General features: G+C 49.0%; 7 protein-coding genes across 7 annotated transcripts, besides 1 other annotated feature; 2 read left to right on the top strand and 5 right to left on the bottom strand.

The window, feature by feature from the left end:
- Positions 1-120: 120 nt before the first annotated feature.
- Positions 121-747, top strand: FPSE_00350 (uncharacterized protein; the record flags this gene model as incomplete). Its single annotated transcript, XM_009253470.1, has 1 exon — positions 121-747. One exon carries the CDS (start codon positions 121-123, stop codon positions 745-747), a length of 627 nt encoding a protein of 208 aa, XP_009251745.1.
- A 474-nt stretch (positions 748-1,221) lies between these two features.
- Positions 1,222-4,125, bottom strand: FPSE_00351 (uncharacterized protein; the record flags this gene model as incomplete). Its single annotated transcript, XM_009253471.1, has 3 exons — positions 1,222-2,172; positions 2,222-3,435; positions 3,483-4,125. The coding sequence occupies 3 exons, from the start codon at positions 4,123-4,125 to the stop codon at positions 1,222-1,224; spliced, it is 2,808 nt and encodes a 935-aa protein (XP_009251746.1).
- A 938-nt stretch (positions 4,126-5,063) lies between these two features.
- Positions 5,064-5,084: a microsatellite.
- A 485-nt stretch (positions 5,085-5,569) lies between these two features.
- Positions 5,570-8,392, bottom strand: FPSE_00352 (uncharacterized protein; the record flags this gene model as incomplete). Its single annotated transcript, XM_009253472.1, has 3 exons — positions 5,570-6,279; positions 6,329-7,911; positions 7,959-8,392. 3 exons carry the CDS (start codon positions 8,390-8,392, stop codon positions 5,570-5,572), a joined length of 2,727 nt encoding a protein of 908 aa, XP_009251747.1.
- Positions 8,393-9,618: 1,226 nt separating this feature from the next.
- FPSE_00353 (uncharacterized protein) lies at positions 9,619-12,523 on the top strand (the record flags this gene model as incomplete). Its single annotated transcript, XM_009253473.1, has 5 exons — positions 9,619-9,754; positions 9,804-10,318; positions 10,368-10,664; positions 10,713-10,917; positions 10,968-12,523. 5 exons carry the CDS (start codon positions 9,619-9,621, stop codon positions 12,521-12,523), a joined length of 2,709 nt encoding a protein of 902 aa, XP_009251748.1.
- Positions 12,524-13,984: 1,461 nt separating this feature from the next.
- FPSE_00354 (uncharacterized protein) lies at positions 13,985-14,798 on the bottom strand (the record flags this gene model as incomplete). The annotated part of the gene is made up of 3 exons (XM_009253474.1): positions 13,985-14,425; positions 14,479-14,642; positions 14,693-14,798. The coding sequence occupies 3 exons, from the start codon at positions 14,796-14,798 to the stop codon at positions 13,985-13,987; spliced, it is 711 nt and encodes a 236-aa protein (XP_009251749.1).
- A 2,327-nt stretch (positions 14,799-17,125) lies between these two features.
- Positions 17,126-18,668, bottom strand: FPSE_00355 (uncharacterized protein; the record flags this gene model as incomplete). The annotated part of the gene is made up of 4 exons (XM_009253475.1): positions 17,126-17,230; positions 17,309-17,509; positions 17,565-17,869; positions 17,930-18,668. 4 exons carry the CDS (start codon positions 18,666-18,668, stop codon positions 17,126-17,128), a joined length of 1,350 nt encoding a protein of 449 aa, XP_009251750.1.
- A 1,719-nt stretch (positions 18,669-20,387) lies between these two features.
- On the bottom strand, positions 20,388-21,601 carry FPSE_00356 (uncharacterized protein; the record flags this gene model as incomplete). The annotated part of the gene is made up of 4 exons (XM_009253476.1): positions 20,388-20,437; positions 20,486-21,241; positions 21,293-21,419; positions 21,470-21,601. 4 exons carry the CDS (start codon positions 21,599-21,601, stop codon positions 20,388-20,390), a joined length of 1,065 nt encoding a protein of 354 aa, XP_009251751.1.
- Between the last annotated feature and the right edge of the window lie 54 nt (positions 21,602-21,655).

The following is a 21,655-nucleotide window of genomic DNA, read 5'->3' on the forward strand; positions in this document are numbered from 1 at the left end:
CATCAAGCCTACAGGTACTTTCGGGGAACGGCGCCCAATCGCCCAAACCAACCTGTCCGATACTATCCCTACTATTTTCTCCTTCAGTCTTTGTTCCCAGGGAGCGAGGCTGTGAATAAAATGTGCCTCGATATGGAGCATCACTGGGGGGTAAGGCTCGATTATAAGCAGCCGTTCTATCCTCGTCTCGACGACGCTGAACAGGAGCGTAAACTCATCATGGGACACGTCGAACCTGGTGATGAATCCCTTGGTTTGAATTTTTCTATGCCTGTTTCCTATCCAGGCTTGTCAACTGGCCAGAGCATCGCCGACCCTTCCGAGCCCGACCAAGAGCCCAACGACACACTCCCTACTACCGACAACCAGGTAGCCAGCAACAGCAACAACGGCGTCTTTCAGAACTACGAAGAACAGCTCAGCGCCATCAAAAGCGACTTTAAGAAGCGCATTTCCGATTTACAGAGCAATCTCGAGCTTGATAGAGACGTCGCGGAAATCGGGGTAGATTCCAAGCGAGACCGCGAGGAAGATCAAGAGAAGGTCAAGGAGATTCATCGCCATGCCGTCCAGGCCCAGAAGTGCACCGAACAGGCTCTAGAATACGCGGAAAAGGCCCAGGAACACGCAAATGCTTCTGTTGAACTGGCCCAGTCGCTCATGGAGAGTCTGAGTTCTAGCAATCTATCTGTTAGACGCTCTTCTGGCGGCGCTAGACGTTCTAGCAAGCGACTGCGTGAGAACTGAACCAGAGGATCTGAATGATATTCATGGGTTGGGGCTGCACTGAGTTGAACTTGAAAACTAGATCCGGGCACTGAGAATCTGGGAGTGCATATCGATGATAGGCGGCAGCAAGCAGAAATCTCTACTGGAACTTGGGGGAATAGGAGCAGATGGTAGCCCAAGAGCTGCTCTAAACTATAGACCATGATTGGACAAATCCAGCCTCAAAGGAAGTAATAAAAACGAAGTGATCTGGAAGTTCCTTCTGGCTTTGCATCTATACAGTGAATGCGGTCAGCGTCTTGTACTCGTAGTCACAAACGAACAGATTTAAAGACAGGCAAATTTTTAATAGAATTCAAGGTTTATATATACTCTATGTGATATTATATCCAGCTCTTAGCTAAAGAGCGATTAAGCCAACTCCATTCTAATATATGTATGCAACGCTTACTAGATGATATAGTTATATATAACTCAACTCGTCCAACCCACTTACAACCAAGTCCTACTCATACTAAGCCTCTTGTAACTACTCTGCAATGGTTTCTGATACTCCCTCGCTGTAGTCGTCGCCTCAGCTGCAACCTCCTTCCCACTTGACTCATCCTGGAAGAAGTAGTGATTCGCACTCGGCGCGAATGCAACCTTCCAAGGCACAACGAGCTGCTTCTTCTCAGGGCCGCCTCCGCAGCTGCCGTGGAAGTTGTTGCTGGGTGGACTATTAATCGCCAGCGAGAACAAGTTCTGCGGTTCAGTAAAGTCGGTGACCAGACCGGAGCGCATGATGAAGTAACCAAGACAAAAGAGGTTGATGGCAAAGACAAGAACCAGGACCACGTAGAAGATGTTCTGCCAACCCTGTGTGTGGCCGGACGTGTACTCTTGCGTGATCATCGACGCGTTAAAGGCTTGAAGAAAGCCAGGTCCTTCCTTGATGAGGTTGCCAGGAAACTCATCGGAGTCCTGGTCCCAGTAGTGGCGGAAGGGCGTGTCGATGGCGCTGATCATGATGAGCGAGCTGGAGTAGACGGCGAGGGCCTCGGCCATGGAAGGGTGAGATGCGGGCATCTTTGGTTTGTTGAGGGCGAGTTGGGTGAGGATGCGAGCGTTGGAGGCGTTGTTGTTAACAGAACCACCGTTAAGGTCCATGGACAATCGCCATTGATCGGCGAGCCACTTCCAGTCAAGAGAGGGAAGAGACCAGCCTTGGTCAGCAGGGAACGATCGACGATATGCGTTCTCATCTGCGTCATCCTCACAGTGGGCATTCATACGAGCACCTGCAGTGCCTGAAATACTAAACTCAGTTGAACAGTTGGGAGAAACCCAAGATCGAAGCTGGCAGAGAGTATAGTTCTTGCTTTCAGCGCTCTTGCCTAGGGTGTAAATAGCATCAGCGGCATAGACGGTCGCGTTGGCAAGAATGTTGTAGTCGAAGGGGTACTATATCGTGTTAGATATCACCACGATGAGCGTGATCTGGTTGACTTACCATTTGAAAGACAGGAGGACGACGCTCGTACTTGGGTCCCCATTTGAAGATATCGTCGACGTCGGTTCGGTTGAGATAGTAAGGCTTATTCTTGCTGTCTATCGGCTGAGGGATTTCACCCGTCCAGCCAGTCCATCCCGCCTTCTGGCCAGGAATGACGGTGTTGTTGTTCTTGGCATGGGGCCATGTTGTATAGACGAGAGGAGCAAGCTCAGCCTTGTCCATGTCAACGCACAAAACATTAACAGAAGGCGCGACGACACCAGCTCGGATCGTGTACTCTCCCACGCCGGCGAGATCATCGGGCTGGAGGATACCGTTCTTCTTGAGGGTGGCAGCGCCGTAGACTCCAGGATGAGGAAGGGCCAAGGTGACATTATTAATAATTCGTCCCGTCTCCTCAAACTGCGCAGCAACATCACTATGCTCCGTCTCGATCCACTCAGAGAACATGGTGGTGTTGTCGAACAGCAGCGTAGTTCCACCAGGTCTCTTTTTCGGGTCTGCAGAGATCTCGGTTCCGTTTTGGTTGATGTTCGTCCAGACTGTCATGTAGTTGAGCAGGTTTCGGTACGACTGTCCAGAGAACTGCACGTTCATGCATGACTCAGCAGCATGGATGTCCTCGGTGATGTTGAAAAGATAGGGACAGTCTTCACGGACGTACGCGGCGTTGGCATAAGAAGCCTTGACGTAACCCTCGAGTTCCTTGTGCTGCCAGCTTCCAGACTTGAGTTTCGGCGAGACCATTGCGTCTGAAGCGGTGGTGTAGAACGCAGCAGCGATGGTAGCGGTAAGAGACAACATGCCGAGAAGAGTCAGTGACGATGAAGGAAGAGTCTCGAAGTGAGTAATTAGAGATCCTGGCTGGATGACCCAGTTTCGCATCGTCATCTCAGCCAGAGACATGCCCTGCGCCTTTCGGATAAAGGCTCGTCGAGTAAGAACCTGGCCAAGACATGAGACGAAAACTGTGACAAAGGACATTTCGATAGTCTTTGCTAACATGGCAGCGAGAGTCGTGGCAGTTGAGGGTGAGAGTGAAGCGCTTGATGCGATCTGGTGACCCCATCGGGGTTGAAGGATGGCTGTCACTAGCCAGATTCCACTTCCGACGGTTGAGTAAACAGAGAGAACATAAATAGTGATGGAAAGCCAGCTTGATCTAGGCTGATGAATATCTCGAGTCGAAGAGCAGCCCTTTGGAGGCTCAGCTATGAGATGTGAGCATGAGATACATACACAGGGCAACGAAACTTACCAAATTTCTTATAAAAGATCTCATCGTCAAACTCATCATCCATCTCGTCGTGTCTAGGTTCAACAATCTTTGGAAGCTTCCGTGCAGACGAAGATGAAGGCATGATCTCTCTCTCTTGGGCTGTGGGTATTTGCTTGGCCGTTTCGGTAGCACTAGGATCAGTCTGCGAGTTCCCACTAGAACGAGGCATTGACGGGGCCCAAATCTCAGAGTATGGCTCTGGAGTTCCTTTAGAGTCGGCGATGCGCGGACTAAAAGAGCCTTGAGCAGGCGTATGACGGGGCGTGTCGCCGCTCATCAAGTTGTGAAAGGAATGCGGTGTCTCAGGCGAGCTCAGTCTGTGATGTTGATTCGGATCCGGAGACTGGGACTGAGACTGAGACTGAGACGGCGCCGATCCCATTGAGATCCCCAGCCCGGAAGCGGAAGCTGGAGCTGTTCCGAAGTTGGACATTTCGTGTTGATTATGGTGTTGTTGCTGTCCTCCTTCTCCTGCTGTTTCTGACGACGACATCATGAGAGGAGAGTAATAGCCACTACTGTTCCCGAATATGTTTATGCCGTGACTTCTCTTTGGTGGTTGAAGACTCTCAAAGTGATCGTCGGAGTAAGTGAAAGGACTTGAAGCAAACGGGTCGGCCATTGCGGTGAAGTCGGGGGGGGGCAAGACGTATTTTTCTTTCTTTCCTTTTTTTTCAATCATATGGAGAAAATGATGTTGACGCTGTTCTGAGAAGCTCGACCCATGCTCTCTGCTCATCCAGAAGGTTGAAGGATTCTCGCTTGAGCCTGTTGGTTGAGCAAGGATATCACTAGTAACTTGAGCCAACGTGGCGCAGGAACAGAACCAACAACAAAGAAGCCCAGACAAAGAGTTGCTCCAAAACGCTTGAATTTATGTCTAAAATTACAGCGGTCAAGCCTAATCCTACTCCATATTGTGTGGTCCCTGCTCTTGTCACAGACACAAACATAAACACATAACGTAAACACACATTCTCTGCTTGAGATTGGGATGAAATAGCACGGGCCCATTTTAGTTAGCTATTAGCCAACTTACTGCTGCACTGTAATAAGGCTGAGTCCTCTTCAAGTGGATGTTGCTCAGTTACCGACGTAGTTAAAGGGAGGCTGACCGCTATAAGTGGACCAGCAACGATCGATCAGCGAGCAGGGCTAATGAGGAGGCTATTCAACGGGAACTGACTGTATTCTTATCCTGTCAGCTTTCGATTTTACTACGTAAAAGGTAAAAATAGTGGCTCTCTCGATCCAACTGTGGCGGTCATGTTGTCTGAATCCTATATCTAACTAAGTCCTGCTGGCATTTCCCTCTTATGTGCGGTTGGCTATACATTTTTCTCACATGAGTTCGCGCTGTATTAAGCTAGACTGCTCGCTAATGCACAGTCGGTAAGCCATATACAGGAACGGAACGCCACTGTTTCATCAACAATAGAGTCTATTATATCATGATACACACACTTCAATCAAAGAAATCATATCAACCAATCTAATCAATTTCTCTTTGACTCTCTCAGTTCATCCTAACTAAGGCTGTGTAACGCTTCGCTTACGGCCATGCAATGCAATGCAATGCAACTGTACTTCGCCTCCCTCTCCCATTCCCTCAAAAGGTGGATCATATCATTGCTGACGGGTTCCACCTTTGATCCTTTAACTATACCAGGGTTGTCTCTTTGCCATGCTGTTAGCATTCGATGCTAAGGCTTATCGGTCTTTGCGCAGTGCCCGGCTGGTTGCACACTGGTTGATAGAGTTCCCTAGACTCTGTACGTATGACAGGATTACGAATAGACTCCATCAGATCGATTCGACATATCGGAGACTTTTAGATGGCTGCGAGTAAGCATGGCAATGTTGCATTTCAGGATCTGGCCCCCAGTCTTGCTTATCCTCCACATCTATAATAGCTCATTTCCATGGACGATCGTGGCTGGATTTGGCTTACCAAAGTCCCACGGATATAGTAGATAGATATAGATCATATGTTTTATATAATTTGCAACTCAAACAATCCTTTGCTTGCATAACCACTCGTGTACTCACCCGACGTAGCTCTTCTATCACGATATATACACACGCATATCACTCCCATACAAATCCCCCTTTGGAACCTGCACATCATCACCGTGAAAATCATGCAACATGAGCCAACAAATCATCCGTAGAACAAGAGAACACCACAACTCCTTGCAAGCCAAAAGATACGCTGCGTACTCTGCTGTCTGGGCATACCCCCCTTTGACCACGTTGAATTCGGAGTCAGCCGTCTTCGAGTCGAAGAACCTTGCTGAACAAGAGATTTGCACGGCGGGAAGTATTTGCTGGAAATAGGTCCTCATCAAAACATCTTCTTTGTCGCTGCCGTTAAAGCGCGGGAATGTCTGACCGTTCATTTGGGATAGAACTTCTTGGAAGTGAGAGCCAATAACATCCTTTACATGTGATGTTTGAGTAGTGTTTTTAAGCGTCGCATCCAGTTCGTCGAGTACAGAATGTAGAGCATCCTGAGCTTGCCAGTTGTAGCTTGTAGGAACATCTCGTTGAAGTTGAATTTCCGTCTTTGGAGACAACAGAGTGTTGAGGTGGATAAAGAGCTGCCCATGTGCCTTGTCTTTATCCTCCTGTAGATGCTTCCGATACGCGATTAGTAGCCTTGGTAGGGAGAATCCTTTTGTGCTCCAGATGTTGTAACACGGGTTTGGTATGTATCTGAAGCAGAGATCCTTGATGTGGAATACCTGACCCATCATTCCCATAAGTTCAAAGGTTACTGAAAGGCGTTAGCGACTGTTTATTTCAGGTAAAATAGTGTAACTTACTTGGGAAGATATGAGACGTCACAGTACCATCTCGCAGGAAATAGTTTGATGATGTGCGGTCACATCCAAGAGTAGTCAGAGTATCAGCCATATTCTTTCGACTGCCCAGGCGAACAACATGTGAAAAGATTGTCGGAAGCTGTCCAAATGCAAGCCTCGTAACCCCCCTGTTAGGAACCGGCCTATTCTCCTCAAAAGCGGCCTTGTCTAAAGCCTGAAAGTAAAACATGATACCAAGGCCACTAATCTTGTGACCTTTGACAAGAAACCCATTCCCTTCAGCTTGGTAGATGTTGTAGGTCGGGTTAAAGTCGCGCCAGTATATACCAAGCATCGCAAGCATCTCTATCAGCTGGCTCATGGTGGTGGTTGCGTACGGGCGGTTCACTGAAGGAGGCATATCGTCCCAGCTCTTTCTCTCGCACTGCAAAGCTGTTCGGAGACTGTGCTTGCCTGCAACGGAGCTGAGTATTGCTTGTGCGCTGGCTGGTCGCGGCCTGAGACTCATGATCTGCTGTCTCGTCCAGTTCTGTGACTGGTTCTCCATCTTCTGCAAACTCGACAAGAGTATGAGCCACGTGGCACGTTCATTCTTGATAATACGGCCAGTCTTGGTCTTTGTGCCTGTAGGGGGTAGTTCAAGATCTGTACGTGTAGCATCCAGACTCTTTCGTGTCCCATCGATGAAGTGCACTTGCGCGCCGTCAATATATCCTTCAGTGGATCCTGGAGTCGATACAAAGATAAAAGGAACTTCAAACTGAATCTCTGTACGAAACTCTTTGGAATTCCACGTCTTTGTTCGAGAGTTGCTCCATCTACCAATGACGTTCTCTCCGCAGTTTGGGGGTGAGCGGAACTGCTTGAGAGAAAAGGGGGCTTCGGGACTGGGTTCAATAGGAGACTTGACAACACTTCGCATGGTGATGGCTCTCATCAGGTCTTTGGATATGCGCTGGTTTCCATTCATGTGCGCGTAGTATTCGGGATGCTTCAGCTCGGTCCTGCTCATGATGGGAAATGCTGAGAGGATGGACGAGTTGTCGGCGAGACTGAAGCTGGTCATGACTGAACCTACTACTGATCGATTGCGAGTAGAGTATATCGAAAAGGCGTCGGTTGAGTTGTACACGCGTTGATAAACATCCGACTTTTCGAGAGTTTCTTCGAATGCTCTTCGTGGTGGTGATGAGACACCGTTACTCTCTGTCTTGGTTGATGTTTCTGCTGAAGAAGTGCGCTTCGGCACAGGTCGAGCTATCTGAGGAACTATATTTCCTTGCGATGGAAAACTCAAGGATCTTTCATTGCTCGAACGAAAGGTGGTCCAATCCTCATGATCTTTGTGCGATGTGACTACCGATGAGTTGTCCGTTTCATCATCTTCTTCCTTCCAGTTAGCTAGTGTCGTTCCCACTGATGATCTGTTGGAGGGAAACAGAGCTGGATTCTCTATGATGTATGTATTGAACATGGCCTCTATTTTCTCCACGCGTAATTGAGTTAATTCGCTGTTTCGTACGATCTTGTCGATCTTCTTCGCCAGTCTATTCTGAGAGTCGATAATTACTACGTCTGAATCGCTACTTGATGTCAGAACTTATCATAGCTGAGAGATATTGCGTCTTACCATTGCAGAATGTTCAGGATAAGAGTCACAGAACCCTTGTGGGCTTGCATTTCGCGTATGTACTTGACCACATCATCCTGCACTCGAAGCCACTTGACTTTGCCCAGCTTCGTGTGAGCCAAAGCACGATTATCGTCGAACGGCTTCAGCACCTCGATGAGACCGTCGCATGTCGTTATCAGCTCGCTGATGGTGATGGTCGCGTCATGAAGACCTAGCGACGTTCCTGAAGTCTTGGCCACTGAGTTGGGGTCGTCGATTATGCCCTTGAGTCGTTTGATAGCCCAGTGAAGTTCGCTCGTTTCGGCCTGCGCCCATTCAACTGTTCTGGGACAATCGTCCATGTTGGTTTTTATCTTGTCAAAGGCCTTGACGATGACGGCTGCGACTGATAGCAGTCCAGCTATGCCGCTGGCGACACTAAGAGGATCCATAGCTGGAGAGAGAGAGAGGATAGTTGACGAAGGACGTCGGCTTTAGGAGAGGCATTTCTGCGAGGTGCATCCTGTAGACAATTATATCATCGGCTGAAAATCAGGCTGGCAATTCCTGATCCCGATAGGATGGGTGGCGTGCAGCCTTGTTGAACAATGATGTATTGGTACATGTTGGTCAGTATGCAAGGAGCTGTTCAAGTATAGAAGGATCACTAGTGTTTCAGAGCTGAATTGTGTTTTATATGTAACTGTTCCTTTCAGTCTGCCTTGGATGTCCGGTGAGGCGTTTTTATGGTGATGAACTTATCGCATAATATGTCCATATATATCAACTTTTTCGGATGACTAGTCAGCTAACCGAGACTCTATATCGTTGGAGGCTTACTGAGATAATACCATCATGTCTGGCCTCAAACTATTATCCGTCAACAAAGTAGAGTATTCACCTACCAGTATCGGTCCCAATACCCGTCCATGCATAATCAGCCGCAACATACCAGGATTATCCAAACCACATAATAATCTCCACCTCAACTTCCCCTCTTTCTATCCCAGCCCTACGAGCCTAGAGCCGAGACTACTCTAGGGCTGACGGAACGCGTCAATTGCGAGCTGCAGACTACAGGGGGCGGCCGGACCGTTCAAGGGACTTTTGGGGGCCAAGCTTGTTTGCTGTTGGCCCATGGAGTTCTTGAGTAACGAGAGCGAGACCTATCTTGGTCATATTTCTCTTATTTACCGTCTTACAGCATAAGCTACATACATATAGTCTCAAGCCAAGACATCCATAGCGCTTCCACGGTGTCAAAGTTACATCCATGAGGAATCTAACCATGTCTCTACCGTGTTTGTCAACTAACACGGAGTCGTTTGATGTCTTGGCGGCTGACGCAGCTGAGGAATAAGACCATTTTAAGCGCCTATGTCCTGCCCAGGCGGCTTGCATAAAAACAGATACTAACATGGGGCTTGATAGAAATACTGAATCAGCCTGAGTGAGTATGTAGCCTGGGAGAGTTTTAGTATTTTCGTCTGGTCTTTTCCTAGTCCCTGTCATTTTACGAGCTGCCTGCTGCCGTGCATATATGATAGATAGTTCCTACTTTCCCAACAGTATAAAAGGCGCTTTGGGGTCCATTCTTGGATCTGACTTTCCTTCCATTCTTTCTCAACAACTTATCTTGACACTTTACATCCTATCTTGAGTAGTCAACCTATTAGACATGTCTACGTCTTCCTCTCGTTCATCCTCTCCAACCAGGGCTTCCACTGAAGACCTTGCAGATCGATCAAAGGTCACACCTCAACAGGTGATTGACAAGTTCTGGAAACAATTCACCACAAAGAACCCAGGAAAGGGTAATATACACTGATCCTACAGTACAGGCCAATAGCTTACAAACTTCAGCAACAACTGTCATTCCCTCAAACACCTACACTGAGTTTGCTGCCAAAAGAGGCAATCAGGTGACTACAACAACCTGCCAGGCTTCGTACGAAGACGCCGCAGCAACATGCCGTGCCAAAGTCGAAAAGATCATCAAGGAGTGTCGTCGCATTAACAAAAAGTACCGTGATCCTCACTTTGACATCGAGTTGGATCTCAAATGGGGTCAAAATGACTGTCTCCGTTCTCTCTCCAACAGAGATGAATTTGTCCCTGGTGAGGACCTCAGACCCGAGAGTGTCAAGCGTGTCGGTGATATCTTCGACAAGCCTCGCTTCTACATCGACGGTCCTACTGCCAATGACATCAGACAGGGCCGCAACGGAGATTGTTGGCTCATCGCTGCTCTTTGTACCCTGAGTGAGAAGCCGGGTATGATTGAAAGGCTTTGTGTCGCTCACGATCAGGATGTTGGCGTTTATGGTTTCGTATTCTACCGCGATGGCGAGTGGATCTCGGAAATTGTTGATGATTTCGTATGTCTCTTAGCTATCCCTGAGTGAAACGATACTAACTAGTTCTCAGCTCTATCTAATCAAGCCTGACTATGATGAGGGCTATCTCGACCGAGTTCTCTTTGATGACATCGAGCGAGTTGACCCAGACGAAGCCTATCGCCGCATCTTCCAGTCCAACAGCGGTGCTCTCTACTTCGCCCAGTGCGCCCATCCCCAGGAGACTTGGCTTCCTCTTCTTGAGAAGTGCTATGCCAAGGCTCACGGAGACTACTGCTCGATTGAGGGTGGTTTCGGAGGCGAGGGTCTCGAAGACCTCACTGGAGGCATCACATCTGAGCTGGCCACAACTGACATTCTCGACAAGGTCAGCACCGCTTTTAGTTTCTAAAGGAACTAGCTAATGCATAAACAGGAGTACTTTTGGAAGGAACAGCTCCTCAAGGTTAACGAAGAATTCCTCTTTGGCTGCAGCACTGGAATCTTTGGCGGATGGGGAGAGCGTAAGGGGATTGTTGAAGGTCACGCCTACTCTATCCAAAAGGCTGTCGAAATTGACGGCAAGCGATTGCTCAAGGTCAAGAACCCCTGGGGCAAGCATGAATGGACTGGCCCGTGGAGTAAGTGAATGCCCTCCTCTCAACATCAGACGCTTGCTGACAAACACTAGGTGACGGGTCAAAGGAATGGACCGCCGAGTGGCTTCAAAAGCTCGGCCATCGCTTCGGAGACGACGGAGACTTCTGGATCTCATACGAAGACTTACTTAGAAAATACCAGGCTTTTGAGAGAACCCGTCTCTTCACCCCTGATTGGCGAGTCACCCAGCTTTGGACATCGATGTCCGTCCCCTGGGCTCTGGACTATCACGACACGCATTTTTCTTTCACTCTTTCCAACTCGGGACCTGTCGTGATTGCCTTGTCCCAGCTCGATGACCGTTTCTTCCGAGGTCTCGAGGGGCAATACCGATTCGAGCTTGGCTTCCGTCTACACAAGGCTGGCCACTCTGACTATGTCGTGCGCAGCCAGACTCCTTTCCGCATGACACGTTCCGTCAATGTTGAGCTCGAGCTCGATGCAGGCGACTACGAAGTCCGTGTCAAGATCAACGCTACACGCGATCATGAAATCCTGCCTATTGAAAACGTCATCAAGAACAACGCCAAGTCACGACGTGAGAAGCTCCTCCGCATCGGTCTCGCTTACGACCTCGGCCACTGCAAGGGGCGATTCGTCGAGACTCCCGAGGAAAAGATTGCTCGCCAGGGGCATGAGAAGAAGATCAAGCAGAAGAAGCGGGACAAAATCAGGACCAAGATTCTCAAGGATCGTGAGGACGGCCATTACCTTCTGAAGCAAGATTTCCAGAGGAGCGAGCATAAGAGACTCAAGAACAAGGAGAGGAAGAAGCTCAAGGAAGCTGCCCTAAAGGCTAAGCGAGAGGCTCGCCTAGCTGAGAAGAAGGCCATCAAGGCTGAAAAGGCTGCTCAAAGGGCATTGAGACGTGAAGCCAAGGCAGCAGCAAAGGCAGAGGTGGAAGCAAAGGAAAAGGCAGAGGCAGAGGCCAACCAGAAGGAACAAGCCGAGAAAAAGGTCGAGGAGGTGGCTGAAAAGTCCGAGACTGATGCTCCCAAGCCAGAAGAGCCCATGACTCCTGAGTCCGATAACTCTGGTGAGCAGGATGCCGTTGAAGAAAAGCCTGCCGAAGAGAAGCCTCCCGAACAAGTTACTGAAGAAGCCAAGGGATCTGAATCCGATTCTGAATCGTCATCGGACCAAGATACAGAAGAAGAAGTCGAGACCGACGTCGAAAGCATCGGCACTCTTCTCGACCTTGCTGACCGAGAAATTTGGATACACGTCAACAATTACACTGGCGAAGTCCCAGCGTCAGACTCAGACTCGTCCTCCGACTCCGAATCTGAAGCCGGTGACGATGCTGAAAAGGACCCATGGAACGCTGTCGCGGTCGTCGGTATCCGTATCTTCCACAAGGGTCTGGGCGAGGGTGAGGAAGACGGCGACCTCAACCTCAAAGTGATCCGTCCCATCCGTTTCGGCAAGGATGACGAGGAAGTTGACGTTGACAAGAAGTGTAGCACCAAGGTCTTGGACGTGGATGATAGTGCAAAGGACGCCACGCTTGTGGGAGACACACAGGAGAAGATTCGATTCATCAAGGGTGAGAGTCCGAGAAGAAGAACTGTTACGTCCATGTTCTGATGTAGATTACGTTGTTTGGTTTAGTCATGGGCTTGACTCTCTTGTTATGATAGCATATGAAAACCCCTACCCAGCCTTGTTCTGAAGATTCCATCTTGTACTGTTACCCTTCATAAACTATTCCTGCTCACAGGATATTCAAATTGTGAAACCCAAACGCCAGAGCGTGCACGCCCATGTCCCATATACCAACCGACCGATACAAGGCAATGCCATGATCAAAAACGCCAATTACCGTACTCATACTCATACTCATACAGATCTCATACATCAACACATCTCGCCACACATCTTGCTTCGCTGATGCCACTTCGCTTCATTTGGGGGGGGGGTTATGGGTGCGTATCAAATCATTTACAACTCTTCTCTTCTCACTGCATCTGCGCGTCTGTCACTAACCACCACTGCAGCCTCACTCCTCATCCATCAGACCCACGTCAAAGCAAAACTACTCAACACAAGCCGTTGTGGAGTGGTCTGGTATTCTCTCCTCACAACTTGTGTTATGTGCTTGTGTCTGTCTGCCGTTCTGTAGGACGCCATCCTCCGCATCAAACAGGTTTCTTCTTGCGTAGCAATAGAAAGTCACCTGTCGTCCACAAGAAACAGCATCTTATCCCCTCTGGTCGTCAATCAATCTGGCCTTCAGCCCACCACTCTCACGCACGCGTCCACTGGTCTTTTGTGCCGCCGGATGGCAACACAAGCTCTCCCGAGGCTTGATCTCACCCACAAACATGCGGGGGCTTCTTCACTGATCAAAGCCCGAGTCTCTGCGCTTTTCTTTTCCAAGCTCAACAACCCAACACATCGCCTCGCGGGGTATATCCTTCGCAGTGTGCCGTAGAATTTTCGAAAGTCGTTAAGAGCTACGTGACAGCGTCTGTCGTTCAAATCGTAGTAGTAGTCTTGGGTGGATGATCCAAAGTTGTGTCTGGGGAAAGGTGCCGGATACGGAGAAACCGTCTAGTGACCCCCTAGTAACCAAGGATCCATGCAAACAAGTCTAGGTGAATGTTGGAAAAAAGAAATTCGTTGGTAGATGTCTTTTTCTGCCAAGGGCCGGTATTTTCCATGCGAATAGGCGTGCATAGTAGCAACAGTGCTGCTTAGACCATGCATGTTCCCATAGAAACTCCAGATTGGGCAGGTAAAGATAAGAAAGAGGTTCGAAGATGAATTTAGACGGACCGAAGTTGCTCTGCAAAGTCGAGGCCAGTCAAACGATGCTGGCAATTGCATGCTTCGGATCAAAATAAACAAGAACCGGAACAAAGAAACAATACGAGGGTAAGGATAATGAGTATGTTCGCGTGTCGGCATCAAAAAAAGAAGAACGATTAAGAAACAAAGTCGGAGGCCATCCCAGCCCAGATCCTCAGGAACCATCAGTTCCGAGGGGCCGCTGTTGGGTCATCTGCAACCAAGGCATATCCCCAACAGCCATCTTCAGTTTGTTGTCTAAGCCACGGGAGCGATAGAAGCAACCGGGGGGGCAGGGACGCTGCCGATGTCGACCTCAGCAGGGATCTCGCCAACGTTGCCAACGTTGCCAACACCAGGAACACCACCAACTCCGGGGGCGTTCTTCTGGGGGCAGTCGCGAGAGATGTGGCCGGCCTCACCACACTGGTAGCAGGTCTTTCCAGCGGTGTTGAGAGGGCCACCGTTGGGAGCGGTGCAGTCTCGGGAGATATGGCCGAGCTTGCCGCAGGCGTAGCACTTCATAGCCTGAGCCTGGCAATCACGGGCAAAGTGGTTGGGACCACCGCACTTGTAGCAAGTGGCAGGGCGAGGGCCACCAGCGAAGCCACCACGGCCGTAGCCACCGGGGAAGCCACCACGGCCCATAGGAGCACCACGGCCCATGGGGCCAGGACCGACAGGGTTGGGGCAAGCGCGCTAACACACAAAGTCAGTTACATATCAGAGGAGCGAGCAAAACTTGCACATACAGCAAGGTGACCGGGCTGGCCACAGTTGTAGCATCGACCGCTGGTACCGGTGCCGCTCAGGCGGAGGGTAGGGCAGTCAGCTTGGACGTGGCCGAGACCCTGGCAGTGATAGCACTGCTTGGCCTCGGTGGTTCGGGGAAGAGGGCATCCGTTGGACTCGTGGCCTTGTAAAGGTTAGATGCTGATGGCTTTCTTGATTTGAAGTTGAGCGTACCGGGCTGCTTGCAGTTGTAGCAGAGACGCTCAGCGGAAGAGCAGACCTCAGCGTAGTGGCCAACATTGCCACACTTGTAACAAGCACGTCGAGAGAGAGAAGACATTGTGAAGATAGGGTCTAAGTAAGCTTAGTTAGTAACAAAGCTTGCCGATAGAACATTGCATGCGATTTGAAGCTGCCGTTGCTGTTGTCGTCCTGCTGGGTTGGGGTCGGTCGTAATGCTCAGCGTAATCTTCCAAGAGTTATATAGTATGGTTTATAAACTTTTGAGGAAGACAACACTATATCGATTGATCATGAATGCCTCGTTCATGTCATATTGACGAGACAATGCCCCGGAGCTGAGGTGAAGGGACTTCAAGCTTCGAGGATAACAGCCAGGTGCCAATGATTCGAGAAGCATTATTCAAATCGGATCGTATTGTTGGTCTCGTGTATGTCCATTGTTGTGTTAACAATAGTCATATCCGGACGCTGATATTTCCGGATCGTGAAACCCCGCACTTGAACTCTTGCCGAGGGGCAACACCAAGACCAAAGCACTCGTAGAGATGGCGATATCCGGCATTTTTGTTCGGTCTGAGTCGTTACAGGCCGGAGGTTGCGCCGGGATGTCGGGTTGTACACGGATGCCAAATACGGAAACCGGTTGGAAACGTTTTGAAGGTTGATTGAAGTATCAATGCGGGATTTCTTGGATCGGCGACAATGATAGCAGCAACCATGATATGGAGCGCAACAGCAATTCGATAGATATTAATGCCATTTCGAAATATTCGAGTGCGAGGGGTTCATAGTCGAGACCAGTGATTCCAGGCGTTGTTGTCGGTTGCGCAATGAAATGGAGGGGCAGCACAGAGCAGCACAGGACAGCACAAAACGCAATGCAAGCAATTAAAAAGCATCAACAAACGTACGTACCTTTATGGCTCGAGGAGGGGGAGCTTGATGGGTAGGTAAGACACAAAAGTAAAAAATACTGCCTAATAGGTGTATTTATAAGATGCAGACAAAAAACACTTTCAACACCAAAGAAATTATTCAGAGTTGTTTGGTCTTTGTTCCAAAGATGGGACTGGAAGTTGTATTTTTTGTAATTAAAAAATTTTCACAATGAGGGGAGCACACACAGAAGGAGCGAATGACACACTACCTGCCTTCTTCACCTTGCGACTGGGCGACACGACACGACCCGACTTTAGGTACCTAGGTAGGTAGGGAACTCGAGGGAACCTGCCTCTAGGCTCTCTAGGCTCTACATACAGTACTAACTTAGCACCAACGACAGAGTGGAATGGTTGGATTGTGGATTGGATTGTGGGGAGGGGTGACCCAATTCGATACAGTAGCGTGCTCTCCAAAGCAAAGTAAAACCCCCGAACTGATGAGGCGGGTGGGAGGGCAGGAGGGGGAGGGGAAATGGCTGTTTCCTAATTGCCTCGGCGGATGAATACAGATGAATGTTGTCATAAGGACGACCTGGGGAGATGGGAGGCCAGTGTAAGTCATCATCAATATGTAAGTGTCTAGTAGGCAGACAGGTGCAGTTATACAACTTATGATACTCTGTACACTGGGAAAGGACATTTATTTCCCTCTTCAGTTCATCTTGACTCAGACAATCTACCTTTTTGATTTCCTATTGTTCATTCATCGAGTTCGCTTACAGTCACACTTTTTTAACCGCAAATGACACTAAAAAGAACAAAGAGGAAACAAGCCAATCAACTTGGCTCCGTCTACCTAAATGGTCCAATCAATAGTTGTCCAATGTCATTCTTCCCAACTCTTCTCCTCACACCTTTGATGGCATGAGTTGATCACTGATCACTGAACCTGGCTTCTTTGGGAAAGGATAGGAGGAGGCTTGGTCCAAGTTAACTTTTAGCCAGGAAAGAGGGTTTTCCGTTTGACCGTTCCCGCCAAGCGGCATGTTCGATATCTTTAAAGTATGAATGCACGTGATGAGTATCAGAGACATTGTTCCAGGCCCACCCTATAGCAGAGGAATCCCATCTGGAGACCCATTCAATGTCAAGGTCCTCAAACAGTTGGTATCGATCACTAAAGTCCGTTCAATACTTTTCATTTCATTCAGTCAAACTTCCTAACTGCAGATGTAAGCAGCAGGGGTCAGAGCCGCGTGATACAACACCCTGGTAAATTGGACGTTTGGAGATGGTTCTGCCGAAAGTTGGTAAAAACATCGTCAAATAATTTTGGCTTTGTCCTGATTGGGAAAGCGAGATAGGCTGGTCTAGACAATGTTCAAACATTCACCTGCGGAGTATCATTGTGACTGGGGCCATCGCCAGGTACTATGCTTAGATGGAAACAAGTCCGTCATATTGCTTTTTTCTATCTGCATCTCAACGTTGTGAGATTTCCCCAAAACTCCCAACTTGTGTTTCAGAACAGCAACAATACTACCTATGTAAACGACGCTAATATGTGGTTGCAAGGCCGTGGATACTCGTATACGCTCAAATCAACAATGCCCTTCATCGGGCTCTGGGTGTTCAAATGCCTTTTGCTCTGTGTAGCTAATAGTGTATGGGTATAAATCCTAATGTGCTCTCAAATACCTCCTTACTCAGTCGGTACCCGACTCACTCTGCCCATCTCTGACGGGTGAATGGGCAGAGGGACGTCAGTAGTCGGCGCTGTAGATCGAGGTTGTGCCTCAACTACATACGATATACCATCCTCAGACGCGTATGAAGGTGGCCGAGGACCAGATCGTGTAGTAGGCCTCAACTGAGAAATATCCACGTTCTCGTTGCGTTGCCAGAACAAACGGTTCGGGTCAACTCGCTGTAAACTGTTAGATTGTGGCCGCAAATCGTTACTTGTGAGTTTCAGAACTTACCACTGTCTCACGCCAACGGCCGTAAGCAGGAGGCATTGTTTTAGCCGCTTCACTGTCGCCGCCAACGGCCTCCTCGTCTTGCGCAAGAACAACAGGGATTGGAACTGGGGGTACTGCATATCGTGGGCCGCGGTATCGAGGCGGTCTATTCGCCCGCAAAGCAGCCTCTCGGTTGCCTTTTATTATCAGGAGGCAGAGCCTTATGAGTCCGTGAAAGAAGAAAGCTGCCGCAAAGAGGATGACGAGAATGAGCATGATGTTCATCTCACGTGTATTAACCTTGCTGGTCATTGAAAGACAGAGATCTATCACATTCTGTCAGTGTCGCATTCGAAATTAGTATCGCAGTTAGGGTTATGACTTACAGACGGTAACGAGTATGATCAAGAACAGACCCGAGGTCATGCACCTCAAGATTTGTGCTCGCATACGCCTCGACCGTACCCATGGTATACAACCCATGAAGTACTTTGGGTGTTGCTCACGACTTCTACGTGATCGATGGCCTCCCTCATGGTGTTCCCTCCTCCTTCTTGGTCTGTCAATGGGTCCACCAAGAAGTTCAGAGAGATGCGCCTCCAAAGGAGCAGAAGAAGTGCTTTGTTGACGCCGTTGACGTCGAGATTGTTGCGATTGTGAAGAGGGTGTAGCGACGGGTTCCGGTCTCGTTGGCGACAAAGGCTCAGTAATTGGTAGTAGTGGTGAGGGAGAGGCGGTCGTATTGCGGATATCGTCAGGTTGCGATGGGTTGCTGTTACGGCCCCATATTCTCAAAAAGTTTGGTACAGCAAATCTTCGACCAGCGCCGAGTCGGTTCGAATTGGAATCTTGGGATTTGACGCTCTCGGTTTCGGGAAGCTGGGATTGTCCAGTCATTGAAGCAGGTTGCCCACGGCCCAGCAACCGTGACAAAGGCGCAATATTTGAACGAGACTCTGACATGCTGGGCTGTCGCTGTCCAGCTTCGACATCGATATCGACATTGGCGTTGGCGTTGGCATTGGCATTGACAACGCCCTCATTCGGATTCCCACCTCTCTCCATGCGTGATCGTTCTATAAGATCAGCACGAAGCCTCTCCATGTCGGTGCGATCCAAAGTCATCTTTTTTCCCTCAGCGGGGACCGAAGCCAGTATATACGGTACGATGGGTACCGATATGTACGACTCAGGTGAAGCGACTAAGATGGCGCTATCGTGGATTTTCGACTAGGTAGCGAGAGTGTACAAACATACGATTTACACACTTGTTATGATGAAGTCGGGTTTTGTTGTACCATCACGGGCATTATTAGTAGAGAGAAATAATAGCAAGCACGCAGAAGAAAAGAGAACAAAATTAGAAAAAGAAAGGTTCAAGAAGCCTGTCTTGAACGTAAAATTGCGACTGCACGCACACAACAAGGGACGAAGAAGACGGACGAGAAGAAACGATGAGTGACAAGAAACCCAATAAAAAAGAGGAGACAAGAGTCGATAAATCACAGCCAAACCCAGCCCGTTCAGCTTCGCTATGATCTAATTATCTAGCTAGTGGGCTCTCGAATGGGCAGATGCCCCGGTAAGACGTTTGTTATTCACACAAGGATCCCTTTTTGACCCCCTTGATTGACACAACCGGCCCATGCTACCATGTCATGACAACCTAGCTCAGCTTCTAGTCCAGGTCCAGGTAGGTCACTTGCAGTAGAGAACGGGTCCTCCGAAAGGGACAGACCGTGTGTCAGGGATCTCACGATCCTCGTCTTCAAGGGTGTTGGCTGTAAGCCCAAGCTTATCAACACACTTGGACAGCCATAAACAGCAGGGATTGATAGTCAACTCATACCAGCTAAATAAATGCGTGCTTGTCGCTGCTTGCGGAAGAGAGCATTCGTTCAATTGGTCTCGGGCGCATCTGCTAAGACTAAGAGATTATCGCGCAACACAGACGGTTGATCAAGCCGAATGGATTGGCCGTTCCTTGCGGTAAAAACGTGGATTGTGGAGATCTACAAATTACCTGCCTAGTCCGAGCACCTATCCAGGGGTAAAACATAAACCAGACCAACTGCAGCAGAGTACTAGCCCTGATGCGGTTGACTTTCTGACTTCTGTCACTGTTGACAAAGCTTGGCCGTCTCGGGTTGGCTTGAAGCTCATCACGTTTGATGCAGGGAGAAGGCAATATGAAACCTTTAAATTCTGGCTATTCAATTGTGTGGACGAAAAGGTCGTATTTATTGAACAGCTTACGAGGTATAGGGTTGCAGTGAACGTTTGACAAAGGCCCATCTTCAACTCTGATTGGCAGGCATCGTGGCTATCAAGTTTAACCATGTTTGAGTACGGTTTGTTCTTCAAGGGCATGCCAGAGCTCTGTCTGCTAGTTTAGTATTCGTCGACTATCTGCAGTTGTTGTTGTTGTTGCGAGGGATTGCTACGAAACATCTAATGCATGCCCCAGCTCGTGTCTCATATTTGATGCAAGCCAGAACGCCTCCTTCACCCTCCCCATGTTTATGTTGTTGATACTATTGTTAAAGATTGCACAGTAAATGCATGCAGCAATCCGCTTTTCTAAGCCATCGCCGCCACCGACTCCCTCAGTTTAAATATTATTGCTCCCTGCAATAATAGACAGAGTTGCGCAACACTCCCTGTCCCTTTTTCAGCCATGGTTGGATCAAACGCTATCCTAGCCACTTCCTTGAGTTGCAGTCACAAAGCATCAAGGGCCTACATCCTCACCAACGGTCTTGGTAAACGGTCGCGTGCATCTCCCAGATTGCTGCTACCGGGGAGCTATAGTAAATTAGAATACCGGGTCGTTGCCGACACCGCTCATTTCAGCTCGCCGAGAAGCATTTTACGGTCTGATGATGCCGAAAGTACTATATCTCGTTAGTTTACCGACTCGAAATGGAGGACAAAACACTTACGAATGGGCTCCTTTCCTGGAGAGAACTCGGCGCAGTTGACCGTGCCCTTGTGGCCAGGAAGTTTGTAGGCGAGCTTGCCTGTTTCACTTGACCATACCATGACTGTTCCGTCACCTGATGCTGCTGCGATTCTCTTGCCCTCTGAATCCCAGCTTGCTCCCAGGAGGTTCTTCTCAATTCCCGTGTTCGCACCGTCAAAAGTTCTGATGTGTCGTTCTGTAGGTGCAAATGGTCGGATATCCCATGTTCGTACGGTAGAGTCCATGGCATACGAGACAAGCGATTGAGAGTCTGGTGAAACTCTCAACGAAGTGATGGTATCTGAATGGCCCAGCATCGAGTATATAACTGACTTCTTTCGCAAGTCCCACACTCGGATATCGTTGTCGATACCGCCTGTGTATATCTCGTTACCGGCTTCTGACACGGCAATTGCGGTGATGGGGAACTCGGTCTGAATATAGTCGACGGCGTTCTTCGATCGAGGGTCCCAGATTCCGATAGTTGAATCGTCGCTTCCACTGACCAGTATCTCCTCTCCTCGTCTGCTGATGCCCATTGTGTTGATGACCTCCTCATGTCCAACATATCTACGGATTCGGGTACCTGACGTCAGATCCCAACTCGCGAGGTGCATATCAGCCGATGCGCTGTATAGGATTTCCGAGTCGCGGGACCATTGCAAGTCCAAAATGGCACCTTTGTGACCATTCAATATGCCGTAGTTTTCGCAATCGCCGTAGGTTCTCCAGAGCACTATTAAGGAGGTCAGTCATCATCGCGCGTAGTGTACGATTCCTTGCTTACTTAGAGACCTATCCATTCCTCCAGATGCAATCAAGTTGCCTGTGGGGTCGAATTTGGCTGCAAAAATCTCGCCCGAGTGTCCTGACAGTTCCATAACAGGAGCTTGAAGCCCGCTTGTTCTTGGTGCCTTGGCAAGTTAGTACGCTATCCCAACATAAACACCTGTCGTAAACATACAGATTGCACCAACGCATTGCTTGACGCGTTCAAACGCGCAACTGCGCCTGTTGAAGAGTTGACATTCTGTCGCTTCACGAGTGACTGAGAAGAGATGGGATCATCGTCGGCGGGACGCTTCTCGGCGGACATTGTGAGTTTTGGAGGTGATGAAAAGTACGATTGAACCGATGCGACTCTGTTTGT

The sequence above is a fragment of the Fusarium pseudograminearum genome, chromosome 1, assembly GCF_000303195.2.
Source record: "Fusarium pseudograminearum CS3096 chromosome 1, whole genome shotgun sequence".
NCBI lineage: Eukaryota > Fungi > Ascomycota > Sordariomycetes > Hypocreales > Nectriaceae > Fusarium > Fusarium pseudograminearum.